The sequence below is a fragment of the Chaetodon trifascialis genome, chromosome 11 (assembly GCF_039877785.1).
Source record: "Chaetodon trifascialis isolate fChaTrf1 chromosome 11, fChaTrf1.hap1, whole genome shotgun sequence".
Taxonomy (NCBI): Eukaryota; Metazoa; Chordata; class Actinopteri; order Chaetodontiformes; family Chaetodontidae; genus Chaetodon; species Chaetodon trifascialis.
The window spans coordinates 17,546,861-17,565,156 of record NC_092066.1 but is presented as its reverse complement, the minus strand read 5'-3'; the positions used below and the strand labels follow the sequence as shown (position 1 = coordinate 17,565,156).

At 41.1% G+C, this 18,296-nt stretch overlaps 2 protein-coding genes across 2 annotated transcripts; one reads left to right on the top strand and one right to left on the bottom strand.

Moving 5' to 3' along the window:
* Window positions 1-3,045: 3,045 nt before the first annotated feature.
* On the bottom strand, window positions 3,046-4,638 carry LOC139338818 (carboxypeptidase N subunit 2). Its single transcript, XM_070974090.1, has one exon. The coding sequence runs from the start codon at window positions 4,636-4,638 to the stop codon at window positions 3,046-3,048; it is 1,593 nt and encodes a 530-aa protein (XP_070830191.1).
* Window positions 4,639-5,700: 1,062 nt separating this feature from the next.
* cldn1 (claudin 1) lies at window positions 5,701-8,765 on the top strand. The gene is made up of 4 exons (XM_070974645.1): window positions 5,701-6,049; window positions 7,124-7,288; window positions 7,492-7,576; window positions 8,346-8,765. Exons 1-4 carry the CDS (start codon window positions 5,827-5,829, stop codon window positions 8,506-8,508), a joined length of 636 nt encoding a protein of 211 aa, XP_070830746.1. The 5' UTR covers window positions 5,701-5,826; the 3' UTR covers window positions 8,509-8,765.
* The last annotated feature ends 9,531 nt before the right edge of the window (window positions 8,766-18,296 follow it).

Genomic DNA, 18,296 nt, shown 5'->3' with positions numbered 1-18,296 from the left:
CAAACAGCAAAGTTTTGCAGTGACGACAATGAAGGGCTGCATGCATGCATAATGAAACTCTCAACAACAAAACAAGGATAGCCGTATGAGAGCAGGGTCCGCAGTTCCATAGCTCCTGATTCATCCTCCATAATTGTTATGTGATGATAAGGAGCTTATAGCCTCTTGTTATCCTCCAATAGGGATGAACAAGACAAAAGCCAGTACCAGAATGCTAAAAGATTACCATTCTGGTGACATCTCTGCTTCCACTTAACACCCACATCAGGTCAGCTGTTCTTAATTTGGTCAGCAACACCAATTTAGCTTCCACCCGGGGGTCTGGGTGCACTGGGGGGTAAATATTGACCCTTGTTTGTAAGCAAGGCTCGCATTTTGAGTGTGCAAAATGACCTATTTGTGTTCTTGAGACGTTTAGGTCGTCATGTCATGGAGCATGTGTGTCACCCTCCCACCCCGGCTGAGAGAGAGGATCTAATAGACACCTGACCACATAATAGCAACTGGTGTTGGTTATCATTCCATGACTGACTGAGCATTTAAGTGACCATGGTAAATAGAGATAAATGCTCTGTTAATATCTGTGATTCTTGTACTCAAGACTGACACATATTCCCCGTGTTATTAATGATAAAAATGGTGATGGACACATACACAGCAAGCTGAAATTAGTGTGCATTGCCAGATCAAAAACTCTGCTCTTGAATTCTTGCCCCGGGCACTGAGTCTCAGATGACCTCTAGTCTTTGTCCCGAGGACTCTGCCCTGCCCTCGCCGCCTCCCTCCTCACCGGCCGGTCTAACCTCTGTGGGAAACCCCCCCAGTGCTTTGTGTTGTTTTGGGCATTTTGTGTCTCACCAGATAATGTCCGCACCCCTCCGTTTCTTCCCTCTCCCATCTGAAGAGGTGCTGTGTGGAGCGTGGTGTCCGGCATTAAATGCCTGCTAAGCAGGACAGAGATGGGATCTGACTGTGAGGGTGAAGAGCTGCTTTTCATCGGGCCGCAGGACAGCACTCACACCCTGCTGCTGTTAGTTTTACAAGGTATGAGAGTAAGTGGCAGTGATGGATGCTGACAGGTGGTTTGATACTGAAGATAACTCTATTAACCCCTGAAACTGTCTCCAACAGTTGGTTCATCTTTACAATATGCTGTGCAACTGCAGCATTCATTTGCAGTCATGTTGACATCTGTTGACTCTTCAGAAAAATATCTGGCTGCTTTAGTTTCTAAATGCTCCATTATGTTTTCTAGTTAGTTGCTAACCGTGTCTGTCTGCTGTATGGTGGTCGTGCAGGTCATGTGGTTAACTGTGATGTAACAAAACCATCTGAGGATTAAGAAAGTTTTGCTCTAGAGAGGCAACCTAAACCAAACTTAAATTGCAAATCTGGAATTTTGACAATTGAATTGAGTATTTTAGAAGTCTTTAAATACCATTACAATAAAAAAAAAGGTTGCTCAAGCTCTGCTTGAAAAGTGGTTTAGAGCCACAATTTAAAAGCCAACCTCATCATCATTTTGCATGTGAGAATGTGGTTTGCTTTTCCTTTTGTATTTCCTAGTAGTTTTTCTGTTGGCCATTCTAAATGTAATATCTCTATGAACCCTGGCACCCTCACTGAATGAATAAGCACTTAACAACTTCCATATGTCTTGCTGCTCATTAGCTAACAACCCAGCACTTTAAATATCATGTTTGTCCCATCATTTTGGTCAAGTGAGGATTACCCCCAACTCCCTCCAAATTTTGGAGGTAAGACAGCCACGACTTTTTGTCATGTGAATTGTGATGTCATTCAACTCGGACCCAATCGACCCCCTGGCCTTTGACCCTTATTAACCCTGGGTTAGAGTGCTGTATTCAAGGTGTAGCCATCTGTGTGCCTTGTTGTGTCGAGGCTACCCTCCTCCCTCACTCTTTATCATCCTTCCCAGTGTTCAGGAGCAGTGGAGTGATCAGAGGAAGACTTTTGAAACCCTGAGATGACAGCGTGGTTCACTACTACAATCCTGTGTAAATTAGAAATATGTGTGCCCCGGCAGGGGTAAAATATAACAATGTATATTCACTAAAAACTGCATGTACAAGTACAATTTTGAGGTACTTCTACTATAATGTCCATTTCATACTGCTTTCTGATGCAATACATGTGTCTGACAATTACATGAACATGTTACACTGCAGATTATGATTTTTACATACAAACCCAATGATAACAGTATATAAGAGCCAAAACTAGCATTAAAATGCTGCATATACATTAATACTAAGACAAGAGCTATTCTACATTCTGTTTCTACTTTTAGGTACATTTAGCTGGTACTTCTGCCACACCTTTACTCAAATAAAGCCTTGAGTGCAAAACTTTTACTTGGAATAGAGTTTACATTGCAGTACAGAGACTTTTACTTCAGTGAAGGATCTGAATACTGAGTACTTCTTCCACCACTGTCCAAAGGACAGTCTATGTTTCCTGCCTTTTTAAAGTGGTAGAAATGTTTGATTGAAAGTAATCATTTCAAGAAGCATTTATTGACAATTTGCATGTAAAGCTCCAAATCAAACCAAGTCAAATCATTTTTTTTCCAGGGAAATGAATTGCAAAAAAACACCAATTCCACTAAAATTATGTTTCATATTGGGTCGCAATATATGTCAAAATAAGCCAAATGTGATTTTTATTTATTCATTTTGCTTGTTTGTTATTGCACATCATTCAGCCCTAGAGCACATCAACAAGGGAACCAGAGACACATGCTGGAGACTCAACACATGTGAGTTAGCAGATGATCACCATGTTGCTCATAGTTCCCTGCAACAGTGGCCGGATCTTAAAAATAGTGGATTGAACTTTGAACTTTACAGGAAAGGGGTGCATCCACCCCTCTTATCATTCAGCAGCATGATTTTAAACTGGTTATCAGCTGCTGAGTTAGAGTTTTGTTTACAGTATTGACTGTGACAGTCAGAACATGTAATGTGACTCTCTGTGTGAGGACAGGCCAAACGCATGAGGGCGTGTTTGCACAGAGAACAAAGTCTAATTGACAGACAGAACTACTGAACCTGGGCTCTCAATCAGTGTGTCATTACTACAATGAGAATGTTCAGGCTCATTCTTCAAAACATGCTCCTTAACACTGCCATCATCCTGCTGAAACTGTACCCTCACTGTCAGTGGAGAGCATTTATCCACTTTGCACTTGATGATCACAGCATCACCAGAAGCTTCTTGGCTACAGCGGCTGCGATCAGGCAGCACATCTTCAGACAACCGACACACCAGCTGGTCCTTGTTGATGGACACAACTGGCCGTCTCCTCAGGAAGTCAGGGCTCTCGCAGAGCATCCTGTCAAGCATCTCTATGTCTTGGCTGTTTCTCAGTACCCAGTCATGCATGTACCACATGTGGCAGTCACATTTCCAGGGGTTTCCGTGCAGCCTCACTGTGTGCTGGATGGCAAAAGTGTCAAAGAGGCCCAGTGGGAGAGTTTCCAGCTCATTGTCAGACAAGTAGAGCTGCTGAATGAGCACCTGGTCCTCAAACAGGCTGGTGTGCACCCTGCTCAGGTTGTTCTTGTTTAGGTGGATGGCCTTGATGCTAAATAGATCACTAAAGATCATTTCAGGCAGTGAGGTGAGCTGGTTTTCCGACAGGTCCAGATTCTCCAGTACTGTGACATTTCTAAAAATATCTTCAGGAAGGCTGGAGAGCTGGTTAGAGGACAAAATGAGGTCAGAAAGAGATGTCAAACTGCTAAGAGAGGACAGCTCAGTCAGTCTGTTGCCTTTTAGGTTCAGCTCCTTCAGATTTGAGGCCTGGAATCCAAACACTTTATCGCTAAAGGTGGTAAGAAGGTTTCCACGGAGGTTCAGCACCTTCAGTTCGGTTAATGCAAAGAAGATATTGTCTGAAAGCTCTGATATCTTATTCCCCTCCAAGTGAAGCTCTATCAGCTGAGTCATATTGTGGAATGTGTCTGATGTGAGATTGCTGATGAGGTTGTTGTTCATTTTCAGGGTCTCCAGTCTTGCCAGACCAGAAAAAGTTTCCCTTCCCACTCCTTGGAGCTTATTTTGGGACAAATCCAGGACACGCAGATTGTGGAGATTCAGGAAAAGAAAAGTAGGCAGATCTGAGATGATGTTGCCCTTCATCTGCAGAAATTCTAGCTGCTTAAGAGAGTCAAACATGCCAGGAAGCACCGTTTTGAACCTGTTGAAGTTAAGGATCAGTTTAGTCAAGTTTCCCTGATTTGCAAACGTCCCCAAAAATAAGTGCTCCAACCAAGGGTTCCCACTGATTTCCAGCTCCTGCAGCTCAGTCAGATGCTCAAAAGACTGAGAGTGAATACTTCGCAGTGCATTATTAATGAAGACAAGCTTGGTGAGCTGAGGGCTCTCCCCTAAAGTGTGGGAGAACAGGTATCCAAGGTCTGATGACATTATTATGAAGTCCTTAACCTTTGTGGATATGTCCCCGGGTAAAGATGACATCCCTCCATCACCACAGAGCACTTGGACTGGAGTGAAACAGTGGCATTTGTATGGACAAAAGGTCTGTGAGTGTGTGTTGCCTTTGTGACAGAGAAACAGCATCAGGAACAGAATCAGGCCCAATTCTTTGTCCATTTTCCACTGTCAAAACATGAAGAAAGCTTGTACAAATTAACAGGAAACCAAAGTCGATACTGCTTTAGGAGCAGAAATGCACTATGCTCATGTTTGTTTGTCTTTAGCTGACATCTATTCACAAAGACAGGAGTCAGTAACATTCAACCTCTATGTTTAGATAAATGAAATTCAACATACCTCCGGGTTACAGGGATCCTGTCAATTTCCTTGTGGATCTACAAGCCGGCTGACACGAAGTGCAAACGACAACAAGTCAGAATTAGGCAAGACAGAACCTTTGGTCAACAGCCAGCTCGTGCCATGGTTTCATTTGCTCACAAACAAAAAGTGGACAATCCTGTAATTCAGTAAATCATCTCATGGCGCAGAGTACTGTTGACTTTTATTGGCTGCTATAATGCACAACATGTAGAAAAAACAGATATTTTGATTTTTTATGGTGGAGTCACTATTTACCAAAACAGAGCAAATAGATCAGAGAGTTTTTTTGGTCAGTCAGAAATAACTACTACTACTTCTACTACAACTACTACTACTGCTGCTACTACTACTGCTACTACTACAACTATTGCTACCACTTCTAATAATTGTATTTTAATATTTATTTTATTTGTTTAACCTGCAAGGCTTTTGTATGTTATCTCTACAAGTGACCTGGTTGAAACAGCAGTGCAGAGTAATTGAGTACAGTATACCAGGACCAGACAGGCATAAAGGGGAGAACTTGGCCATTTAAAATGACTCATAAAAGTGAGGTGTGTACATTATATATTATGTACAGTACATGTAATAATGTAATATTCTGCCTGATACACTTTAAATGCACACAAACTGGCACTGCTCAGCTATGTTTGAGTGTAACTACTGGCAGTACATGGACTCAGCTTTGTATTTTCCCTGCAGGTTGTACTCTAAGGCTGTGAGGTTAAGTTGTAGGAGAGCATCACCTCCACTAGGTGTCATCTTGCTCCTCCTAATCTGAGTCGGAGGTGATGGTATTCCTGGATCCTCCCTGACCTCCAGGGTGTTACCTGATGATGCACAGGTAGACTGCACTGTTTGGGACCAAATCCACCACAGCAAACCAGCTGGAACGACATCAAGAGAAGTTTTGGAACTTTTACATTTTTTGGAACTTTTTCCACTTTTCACATATTTCCTATTTTTAGTTTCTTCAGTCAAACGATGGCCAATGCAGGTATCCAGCTTCTTGGCTTCACGTTGGCCTTCCTGGGCTTCATTGGCTCGATAGCATCCACAGTCATGGTGGAATGGAAAGCTTCATCCTATGCAGGAGACAACATCATCACAGCTCAGGCGCTGTATGAAGGGCTGTGGAAGAGCTGTGTGTCGCAGAGCACCGGTCAGGTTCAGTGTAAAGTGTATGATTCACTTCTCCAACTACCAGGTAATGTTGTTTTACACATCTTGTTCATATGAGATCTTATAAGATTCCCTTAGAAAGAGCAACAACTGATCATATTATAGCATAAACGTACTACAATGCCCCAAATTTCTTATTCTGCAAAAAATATGGACGTAGTAGGAAAATGGGTCATATGACAATGAATTGTGCATTTCTCAAACAGCATTTGATTGAGGTGAAATTCTGAGTTTATGAAATATCTCAGTTTATGAAGTTTAAGATTCCTGGATGTGTACACTATAAAACTGGAATGTGTAAAGCTCTCTGGTCATTCAAACCTCTGTAGAGATTTAAGAGACTGCCCTCTTCTCTCCCTGTAAGACCTCTTTGCATGCAGAGACATGTCAGTCAAATACCAGCAGCTGGCTGATCAAAAAGAGAGAGAAAAAAAAAATCCTCTTTTGAAATTAATTCAAACAGATAGGGATGGAGGGATTTCAAATTTAACTGGATCTGTGTAAATGCATTTTTCATTTTTGTATCATAAAAGGCTGATACCAGCTCAGCCAAAAACAAAATCTTAGTGTTTGCATTACACTTCAGCTGGATGTGAAGCTTGTGCCTGTTGTAAACAAGAAGATGAACACTGAGATTCAGTAAAGAAATACTGAACTGACTGTATACAAAAGACTGCATGCTTGATGACTTTGATCGGATATTTTATCTATGAAAGGATGTGAAGAATGTTGCAGGTATCTATTTAAATTAGCATGCTAACCAGCTGGCCTCAGTCCATCCTGTCTCATAACACAACAGTGACCCTGGTGATATGCTGCCCCCTGTACGTTGGGAGTATGAATTTGGCAGATGGCCTTTTTTTTCTTTTTACATATAGCACCTTTAAACTTATTTTAGATACACTAGAAATAGAGCTGAGTGCAATTAATATGTATTTGTGCAATTAAAAGGCACAGAGGAAGTAAGAGTAAGGATGACGCCCAACTTTATAAGGTCAAAAGTCAAAGCTAAATAAATAAATAAATAGCCTTTAGAAAGCATCAAATTTAAATGAAACCAGCTTAAACCAAGTGATTGGTGTCATCTCTTTGTCTCCAGGCATTGTACAGGGCACACGAGGGCTGATGCTGTGCTCTGTCTTGCTGAGTTTTATTGCTATCTTGGTGGAGGTGGTGGGCATGAGGTGCACCACCTGTATGGCAGAACAACCGCAGCAGAAGGACAAAGTGGCTCTAGCTGGAGGAATTATCTACATTATCGCCGGTCAGAGTCCATTCAGCACACACACGGTTTGAACATCATCTGGCCTGCAGGGATATGTTTTGTTTTGTTAATGCAGCAACTTTTGAACATGATTTGGCTTGAACTGAATTTGTTTTTATTTGAACTTCATAAAGACACAGGGCGCAGTCCTGCATGTTTTAACCTGTTTGAGAGAAAATGCTCCTCTTCTCTTGGTTTTCCAGGTCTGCTTGCTCTGGTGGGAACGTCTTGGTATGGCCACAGAATAGCGCAGGAATTCTATGACCCATTCACTCCCACTAATTCAAGGTGAGGTCGTCCGTCTTGCCATTTACTCTGGAATTCACACTAATTACCAGGTATCACTGCAACGTGTAATGATGTTGAGGATGGACACTTGCCAAACAAACTGCCTGTTACTTTGCTTTCATTCAGTACTACACACTTAAAGGACTAGTTTGACATTTTTAGTGGTGGTACTCATAATAATAAGTCTATAAAAATACTTTGCAAAATCAAAATGAATTTATGACCCTACAGAAGCTGGTTAGCTTAGCTTAGCATACAGTAAAGAATGGAAACAGGGGGAAATTGCTAGCCTTGTTTCCAGCTTTTATGCTATGCTAAGACAAGCATCTGTAGTTCATATTAACTGAAAAGACACGTGTGCAGCATCAATCTTCTCATGTAACTCTCAGCAGTGCATTTTTCAAAATGTCGAACCACTTTCATTTTCCAGCACTCTCATGTTCATGTTGCTCATGAAAGCTACCATAACAGCTTGAATACCACTGCTGTGAATCAGACCTACCTGAGCATATTATGATCAGTTTGTGTTTAGACTTGAGGGCTCGTAATGATTGTTCATTTGCACACAGTGCTCAGTACAGAGCCAAAAGGGTGATCCAGCTCCACCTCCCTGGATCTGGTCCAGCTCCACCTCTCTGGACCTTACAGTTAGGGTTAGGGCTGGGGTTTGACCTGAACTGGTGTGCAGCTGGACCTAGAGGTGGAGCTGGGGCTCTGCCTTTTCCAGGTGTCCTCATAAATGTCAGTGTGATGTGTGAATTACTCACAGGTATGAATTTGGAAGTGCCCTGTACGTTGGATGGGGAGCTGCCTGTCTCACCATTATCGGAGGGGGCTTCCTCTGCTGCAACTGCTCCAACGACGGCTCAGGGAAATCCCCACGCTACCCACCGTCCCGCTCTGCAGGCCCGTCGGGTGGGGACTATGTCTAGGACAATCACTCCATCCAGCCTGTGCTCAACAAGAACGCTGTCTTTGCCGTGAATTGTCTTCCACAGTCAGATTTGCTTGATGTTTGCAACATGTATGTTTGCAGGTTTCATATTTGGTGTATGTTTATATTTGTTGGGAAATACACTCCATTCTTTCTAAGTCCACAAAGAAAAGAGAGGTTTGGGATCCCTTAAATTTGTCATTGAAGAAATGTACTGAGGCAGGATACTTCACAGTTTAACAATGAAAATGAATATTAAAGATGACAGAATCAGTAAAATGAGTAAACAGTGAATGTCACTTCAATGTAAATATTATGAACATTTTAAAACAATATCTTTTTTTTTTTTTAAACAGAAATCTCATTTCAGACATTTCTTTCAACTACATAATCTCTGGATCACAGCTTTTATCCCTCTAGTATAAATCTGCTCAGGGTTTGACTGTTTTATTTTTATCTGCTTTGTTTGGAATCTTGCCATTGTTCTTCCACATCATGTAAAATAAAATCCTCATTACTTTTCTATTACTGCATGTTTTTATAGTGTTCATTGTGCAGTAAAATGGTCTCTATCAGTGTTTTGTATCAGATCAACATATGTTTGTAGCATTGCTGTCCTTTGAGAACGACGTATCTCTTCAGTTACACTTCAGAAAAAATCAGAATGCCCTGATTTGGAGATACATTGTTTTCACTGGACAGGAAGTGTATGAAAAATTGTAATCTGCATAGCAACTAGTAACCACAGCCGTCAGGCAAGAATGGGAATACAAGTGCAAGTACCTTGAATTTGTACATAAATACAGTGTTTGAGTAAATGCACTTAGCCACATTCCACCACTGCAAGTCTGCAGACTCATTTTTAAAGATGGTGCAGTTATTTCCTGAATTAGCTGAGCATCTGTCATTTTGAGCAAAGCGCTGATGAATTCAGTGAATTATATAAATCAGTGGCACCAGAGAAAGCACATGTTAGAATAATCAATGATCATGGTCAGTTTTGGATAGAATAGAACAGAATTCTTCTTATTGCTTCACACACACACACACACACACACACACACACACACACACACACACACACACACACACACACACACACACACACACACACACACACATGTTGTGTTTATATCACTTGTGGGGACATTACATAGACTTACATTCATTTCCTGGAGCCTTACCCTAACCCTAACCACTATTTGTCTGTTCCTAACCCTGTACCTAACCTATAGCCTCACCTAACCTGTAACCCTATCCTCAATCTGCACCCTAAAATTTAATGATTTACATTAAGGGGACCTGCATTTTGTCCCCATAAGGGAGGCGAGTCCCCACAATGTGACTGTGTAAACAGATTTCTGTCCCCACAACGTGATAAATACCTGGTCGCGCGCACACACACACACACACACACACACACACACACACACACACACACACACACACACACACACACACATGCAGCGGGTGGTCGACAAGAGGACAGGTACAACAATTACCAGAATCACATGGGTTTGCTGAAACAAGTGGCAAGTCATGGCTCATGTGGGAGCTGATTTCAGGTAGTCCTATATGGGGGAGGGGGATAAAGTCCCCCAACCACTTCCCCCATGTCTCCCAAAGTGATGCATTATAGCACATCCCCCAATATAAGAGCCAAGACACAGCGGGATTATCATCTTCTTATAGGAAGGAGGAGACCTGTGACTAAAATGTGTCCGTAATCTTTAAGCACATAGTGTATTTGTGACTGGCTGATGGAAAAACACGAGCATTATTACACATTACTACGCTGCAGAAAAGTGACAGCTGAAGCAGTTTTTGAAAAGGTCAAATTAATCTGTGAAACAAAAAGGAGAGTTGTCTTTGTCCAACATGAAGCAGTGACTGCTGAAATGTGTTGCCTCAGGGAAGACAAGAGTAATCCAAACAGGGAGGCATACCTCAGACCACCGGCTCCTGTCCCAACATGCCTCCTCACTCGAATGTATTCAGAGTTCATGGAAACCAGATTCCAAAGAATTTATACCCGCCTAGGTTTAGAACATGAAGTCACACTCTGAGCTTCTCTGTATGGAAGAATTACAGAGTTTCACACACACACACACACACACACACACACACACACACACACACACACACACACACACACACACACACATGATTTTATCCACTGTTTTATCCATATGACCACACAGCTGTCTCTATTGTGCCACACAGTGTGCAGTTATTTTGCAGCAGAGAGCTCCACCTTCTGGTGATCCTCGAGCCTGCAGGTCAAGCACCAGGCAGCTCCACATCATTTCAACTCAAAAAAGGTAGCAGAAAAGCTGCCAGCATTAGATTGTACGTTCAAACACTGGATGTCTGGCAATAAATGCATTTCAAGTTTATATTCAACTTGTTTGCCCAGAGATGAAAAAACACAAAAACAATGCGAAACACACAAATATAACACAAGAGACACAAAAACAAACAATAATTTAAAACAAAGGATATGACAAGGGAACAAATAAATATACAAACAATGTAAAATGTTTTTTTGTATTCTCCCCTCCCGTCTCATTAACCATCTCACAACCACTCACATAAATTGTAGAAATTATGTAGTCATCCTTTTATTTTGGGCATTTTTTTTTATTTCTTGCCTTCATTATATAGGATACAGCAGAGAGAGACTAAATGGAAATTAATGGAGAGAGACTTTTCCATCTGGACTTCCCATCTAAAAACCAGTATTTGAAATAAAGCACCGACTTATTTGACATCTTTCATGCAGATTATGTGGACAGATAAAAAAAAAAAATACTGACTTCTAATGCATGCTCTGGCTGATTTCACTCTGAGTTACATGTAGTTTGTGCAACAGTGGATCGAACAAACTCTTGTATTCCTACGTAAGCAACAAGCACCCACTGCTCACTGTACATGGTATATTCTGCAGTGGCCACTAGAGAGCAACAGAGGCCCAGTTTGGGATCAATTTCAATAACATGAAACTCTGTAATGACAAATCAAAGAAAGAATACCACTAAAATAAATATTTTGATTCAAGCTCTTCAACTCTATCAAGATTTTGAGTTATCACAAGTACTATGAACACCATCAATTACTACTGTTAGACAAGAACCATAGCATTAAGGACTGTACTGAGATTATGAGGCAATGGGGTTTTTCCTGAGACGTTGCTCAAAGACTGTAAGGGAATACATAAAAACACATCATAATTAACATAACTTAATAAAGACTGTAGAGTAAATTGGATGATAATAATAAGACCAACACTAACAGATCAAAAGAAACAATGAAAGAAAGAAAAAACAGAATGAACATGATTTATAGCCAAGATGAATTTCTAGCAAAGAAACCATGCTGTATATTGTAAATCTGCTAAACAATTTTGCATCTTTCATGACATCATTTAGACATCAACAGGCATCTGACTCTACTTTAACACTCATATAATAAGTTAATGGTCTGAAAACAATATGCATTCCTGTTGTACGTCTGAAGAAGAGAGTCAAACCATCTGAAAATAAATGTTTGAGAGACTTAGTTAGCAGAAATAAACAAACAACTAGAGACCATCGGCATGATCGCAGCCATGACGTGGTCATTACTACATTATTACTTCAGTACTTGGTACTCATGTACCACACCCATCTTCAAACTCAGCCTCATTTTGATCTCCACTACACACCTGCACAGTTTTGTAACTGCATGGTGATGGTGCAATTTCACAGTCAAAAAATGTCCACAAACAGATGCATTAACGCCTGGCGAAGTACTGAAAATCATCTCAGTGGTAGTTGTGGCAGGAGTAGGTGCCTCCAGGACCACATTTTGCCATTATGACACACACACAGGTAAAAAAGATACCAGCTATGTTTTGGCGGCTGGTAATAATCCACAGTGAGGTACAGCACACACTAAGATTAGAGCTCTGCTCCTCTGTACACCTTATCCTTCAACAGCTTTGAGAAGCTTCTTAAATGAATCTAAGCTAACTATCCAAATCCTATTTCCCCAGAGTTACTCTACGCACTGAATGCACTGACGGCATGTATGGTACTTCTCAGCTCCAATACTGTTATATATTTTATCTACATTTCAGCAAATAACCCATAAAATATGAGAATATGCGGCAATAAAAGCCAATGAGAATGACGCTTTTTATGATTTTTGTAAAACGACGCTACGTTTAGACTGATGAAGTGCATCGACAGAGCAGCACTTAACTCGAGGGCTTCCCCCTCACTTAGTCCAGTCCTGGATCTGGAGCTGAACCAGACTCTTAAGTCAAACTGCTGTAATCAGCAGAGTGCATCTGGCAGACGTCACAGAAAAATCAATGAGCGGGTACAAAATCAGACGGAAAACTAAACTGTTGAGAGAATCATTTCTTTCATCCAGTGTCGTTTGAGGCCTCTTCAATATTCCAAAACCGTCCTGAAAGTACAGAATAAGCAGACGTTCTTGTCGTAGATCAGCTTTATCTCATCAACAGATGTCCAGACCACTGAACATTTGACCTAATATAGAAACAGTTTCTTGTGTTGTCAGAGTGTAAAGCAATGGAAGTGGAGGTCTGATTCCTGCATCCTCCTTGTAATAGTCACAGAATAGCCTCAGGAATAATGAAATGACTTGTTGAAGAGCTGGCAGAGTTGACTGAATTATGCACAGATGCTGACATTGGAAGATCTGTTCCCGAAATGTAATCCCTGCTGCTTCACTTTGAAACTCTCCCTAAATATTGGAGAGTATAACATAGATATTAAAAACAATGGGTGATGTTTTCTTGTGTCATTTCTGCACTCTAATATTCTTTCTGTGTGTGTGTGTGTGTGTGTGTGTGTGTGTGTGTGTGTGTGTGTGTGTGTGTGTGTCTTTAATAAGGATCAGAGGTGTTTTGTCTGATACCACTGCAGTTGACCAAGCTATTTTAATATAGACACAATACTACTGTCTTTATAGATGAAAATGCAATTACCAATTATTGCATTTGTAATATCAACCCAATGAATTAATACTTCAGAAAAATGCCATTTTTCTGCGAAAGAAATACTTCTATGTTTATTTTTAAGCACATTTTTTTCATAGTGCTTCTTTATTTTTACGATTTTAAGATTTCGAATGCATGACATTTTTTTTAGTGTGGTGGAGTATTTTTGCCATTCTTGCTTCTTCTACCTCTGCCTGCCAGCGGAGGTGCCCTCTCACCTGGTTTGAAACTCTCAGGTTGTCAGTGTACAGTAACATCCTTTGCTTTACTGTGGGCAGAGATTATCAAGTGGAAGCTGAACAGTAAACCCCAGATCAGAATAATCTGATCTACTGATCCACTCTGTACTGAAACACTGCAGAAAGTCACCTGAAGAGCTGTAGAGGTGGTGCAGGACCATCAAATCTTATTTTCATTTTGCTATTGTTTTACACGTACCAAGACCATTTTATGAAGTGTTCCTGATCCTGTGCAGTAAAATCCTTTATCCAATCATGTGTTCACAAAGTGGTGAACCTCTCTCCATCCTTGCTTATGAATGACTGAGCCTTTCCAGGATGCCCCTTTCATACCAATCATGATACTATCACCTGTTACCAATCAACCTGTTTACCTGTGGAATGTTCCAAACAGGTGTTTTTGGAGCATTCCACAACTTTCCCCGTCTTTAGCTGCTCCTGTCCCAACTTTTTTTAAAGTATGCAATTCAGAATAAGCATATATTTACAAAAGTTAATGAATTCAATGAGGTAAAACATTAAATGTATTGTCTTTGTGCTGTTGTGTTGTGTTGTGTTGTGTTGTGTTGTGTTGTGTTGTGTTGTGTATGTGTCAGAAAAGGATTATTATCATAATGACTGCATTCTGTTTTATTTATGTTTGTGGCCCACTCCTTAGAGACCTTCGGCCTGCCTCTGACATATAAACTGGAAGAACTGCATCTCTTCCTCTGATGTAATCCATGGGGGTTCACCTCAGGGGTCCCACCGCTGGATACAATAGACGGAAAGAAAAACAACCTGCCCGCTGATACACTTATTAGGATTATAACTGTACTTCGGCATATTTTCTGAGAGATATGAGCTCTCTGCGGGGGCTCATTGTGAAAGCGACTGGCCTCCTGGTGAAGACTTTCCTGTGCATTTATTGTCCTGATCAGCCTCCTGCTCTCATTGTGAAGCTGTTTTTTTTTAGTTTGGTACTTGATAAGAATAAAATGACGCAGAGTGAATTTGAGAAGATGCACATGAAGGCACACACACAGGCGCACACACACACACACAGTATGCACACAGGGACACGGATAGACACACAGGACAGATAATCCTTGAAGCTTAACTAATGAGATCAGCTTGACTTTAGAGATTTTTCATTCAACTTGGCAGGAAGTCTGAATCTTTAATGTGTGTGTCTGTGGTTGCATCTCTGCCTTTGTGACTAGCTGTGTGTGTGTGCATCTGAACAGATTTATATGCATGTGTGTGTGTGTCATATCGACTTAATCAGCTCTCATTGCATCTCATAGCAGCGCAGCCCACAGTTCATTATCACTCATTCAGACTCTGCTGACCTCCACCAACACCTGGATCACTGTCTGTACAAAGCAAATGAGTGTCTCCATGGGAACCAGGGTCTCCTCCTCCATATTTGTCAAGAGTAAACACGAGCAGTGCTTTTAATGTCTCCATCCACCGCACTGCATGGAGAACAGGAGGATACATGTTGATGCGATGTGTGCTTGTGATGCTCATGGGTGATTGAAATTCAGACATTATTCTCAGCCTCAAATGTGCCACAATTCAAAGGCCCTGTTGTGTTAAGCATGAAAAAGTTTGGAGATACAGTGACAGTTATAAGCAAACTGATAATGTGATGAAACACAGGAGGGAATTAACAGCTGCAAATTTCAAACTTTCACAGGCACTGAATATAAAAAAATAATATAATTCCTCTGCCATGAAGTTGGAAGGATCAGACAACTTCTTTCATCTCATCAGCAACAAACTCACGGCTAGTTGTCATTCCAACAAGTCCAACATTTACGCAAATCTTCATTTTTCCTGCACAGAAAAGCCAGCTGTCAACCGTCACTCGACTTTTAACTGTGAGATAAAACATTTTGCAAGCTTCCTTGAATCTTAAGTGTATTTCCAAAATCTCTCTCGCTCTGGCAGAAGCAGATTAGATCTCTGGCAGGACTCCCCAAAATATCAAGAACAGCACAGCCAAGATGAGAATGTATGTGATTTAAGCACAGAGATGCTGCCAGGCATCGCTGCACTGGCTCCTTCCCTTCTGGAAGGAGAGCAGGAGCCAAATGAATTCAAAAGCCTTCACCTCTGCTTTCCTGAGTGAGGCCACCCCCTTCCTCAAGAAACATGCTCAAGGTGTAAGTAAGGGTTTCTGGAGTAATATTTTGTTGAGAGACGGTGTATGATGCCTTTAGCATGACAGACCGCAGTTAGAAAAATGTTGGGATGCTGTGTGACATAAATAAAACAGAATGTGACTTGCAACATGTTTCATGTTGGCACAGGAGCAGCTGTCTGGGAAAGATGTGGAATGCTCCAAAAACGCCTGTTTGGATCATTCCACAGGTAAACAGGTTGATTGGTGACAGGTGATAGTGTCATGGTTGGGTATGAAAGGGGCATCCTCCAAAGGCTCAGTCATTCACAAGCAAGGATGGAGAGAGCTTCACCACTTTGTGAACACATGATTATTTAAAGGATGTTCCTACATGAGCTCAGGAACACTTTGTAAAACTGTTGTCTGTAAACACAGTTTGTCTGCAAAATGACTGCATTCTGTTTTCACTTGTTTTACACATGCGTCCCAACTTTTTTGGAATCGGTTCCATCCTTTTGTTTCTTAAAAGAAAAGGCATTATTAGGATTTCCCTTCGGGGAACAAAATGTTTTTTACTGCCTTGGCTTTCAAATCTTTAGCTTGAATCTTCAAAAACATAAAACATTCAAACTCTCAATAAAACATGATGAAAGTAGAAATGAAATGTGCCCATGTCCAGTGTCCCCCTGGAAAGCTTGGGAACAGGGGACCATCATGAGAGTATGATTAAAACAGCATTTGTTTACCACCGGCACATTTTTTCTGTTATCATTTTGCTCTCTGGAGCCTGTTCTTATTGAAAGATTTTCCCTTTTGGGAATGTTTCCTCTTTATTTGTATCAAAGAACAAAAATGTGCCTAAAATGACAAAAGTTTTCCACACCTGAGAAGTTAAATAAACAACCCCTGCCATTAATAAACCAGACTCACTGTCTTTTCATTTTATCTGTATCTGCCAGTGTTTTGTGTTCTTTTCTTTTCGCTTCACTTTAATGCAAACGCTGTAACTAACAGATGCACAGACATCCCTGCATCCTCGTGCTGCATACCGTATTTCTTGAACATTGAAATATGGAGTGCTCTTCAGTATGAGCCGGACTTCATCTCCCCCCTCCGTCTTTTGTCCTCGAAAAGCCATTGAACTGTTTTTCCTTGAGCCTTAAAAAAATACAGTGAACCCTCTACGTGGCGGACACATGGTTCTGATCACGAAACTTGGACAGCAGAAAGACTTCTCTGTTCCAAACAAACACTGCCTTTAATATTCTTAATATAGTGAGCTGTTGGCTTGTGGATTTGAAACATCATTTCTTACTAATGAGTATTTCTACAATTGCTGCTTTATCACATACAAATTGCATTTGAATTATGTGTTCTAAGTGTGTCTGAATTTGCTAACTTTCTTTGCTTTTTCTGAGTATTGCTGTTCCGGGTGGCCTGCAGTAAAAACATGGCAGACACACAATAAATGGAAATGTTCACAGGTGGGAAGCCAGCATGGGATTATGTAATTTTCTGCTCACTTTGCACGTTACTCCCATTTAGGGAGCGATAATGTGAAGCTCTTGGCACGATGCGGTGCCCCAGTGCAACTTCAAACTGTCAGTTAAAATCCCTGCACGCCATGTTTCCAGTTCCTTTGGCTGATTAAACCTCTTCACCGGCTGGTTTTGGGTGGTGCTTTGCTGAGAGTTGTGTAATTTGGCCTACTCTAACAGGTGCAATAAGACCAAGAGTTTTTCGAAACCAAATCAAGCAGTGCCGCCATGCAGCACCATGTTGTCAATCCAAATGAGTCTTGCTTCCATGGTTGTTGCTGTTACAGGTTTCTAATGCCTCAGAGCCTGTGACAGTCCTGAGCGGCGGCGGCGGCGTGTTTTCAGGATGTACGTCCTTCTGTCCGTCCCAATCTGAGCACAATATCTCAGGAATGCTTTGTGGGAACTTCTTCAAATTTGGCACAAACGTCCACTTGAACTCAAGGATGAACTGATTTGATTTTGGTGGTCTAAGGTCAAAGGTCACACTACACACAAACCGTTTTTGGCCAAAACTCAAGAATTCAAACGTTAATTGGGACAAAATTTCACACAAATATCTCACAGGATCAAAAGAAGTGATGACATTTTATATCCAAAAGGTCAAAGGTCAACTTCATTGCGTCATTATTTGACTATTATTCAATACCATAACTCAGGAACAGAAGGTCAGTTGTGACCATGTTTCACATTTGGTCAGATACTGACCACCTTCAAACTGTGCTGATTGTTTAGATCTTCTGTGCTGCTGGGTTCAAGATGTGTGTGAACCATCCAGGTTTTACAGCTTGGAGCTTCTTTGCAGCATCATCCATATATGAAACATACATATGAACATATGAAACCACTGGTTTTGCTGATATTGAGCTTCAGGTGATTGTTGTTGCGCCA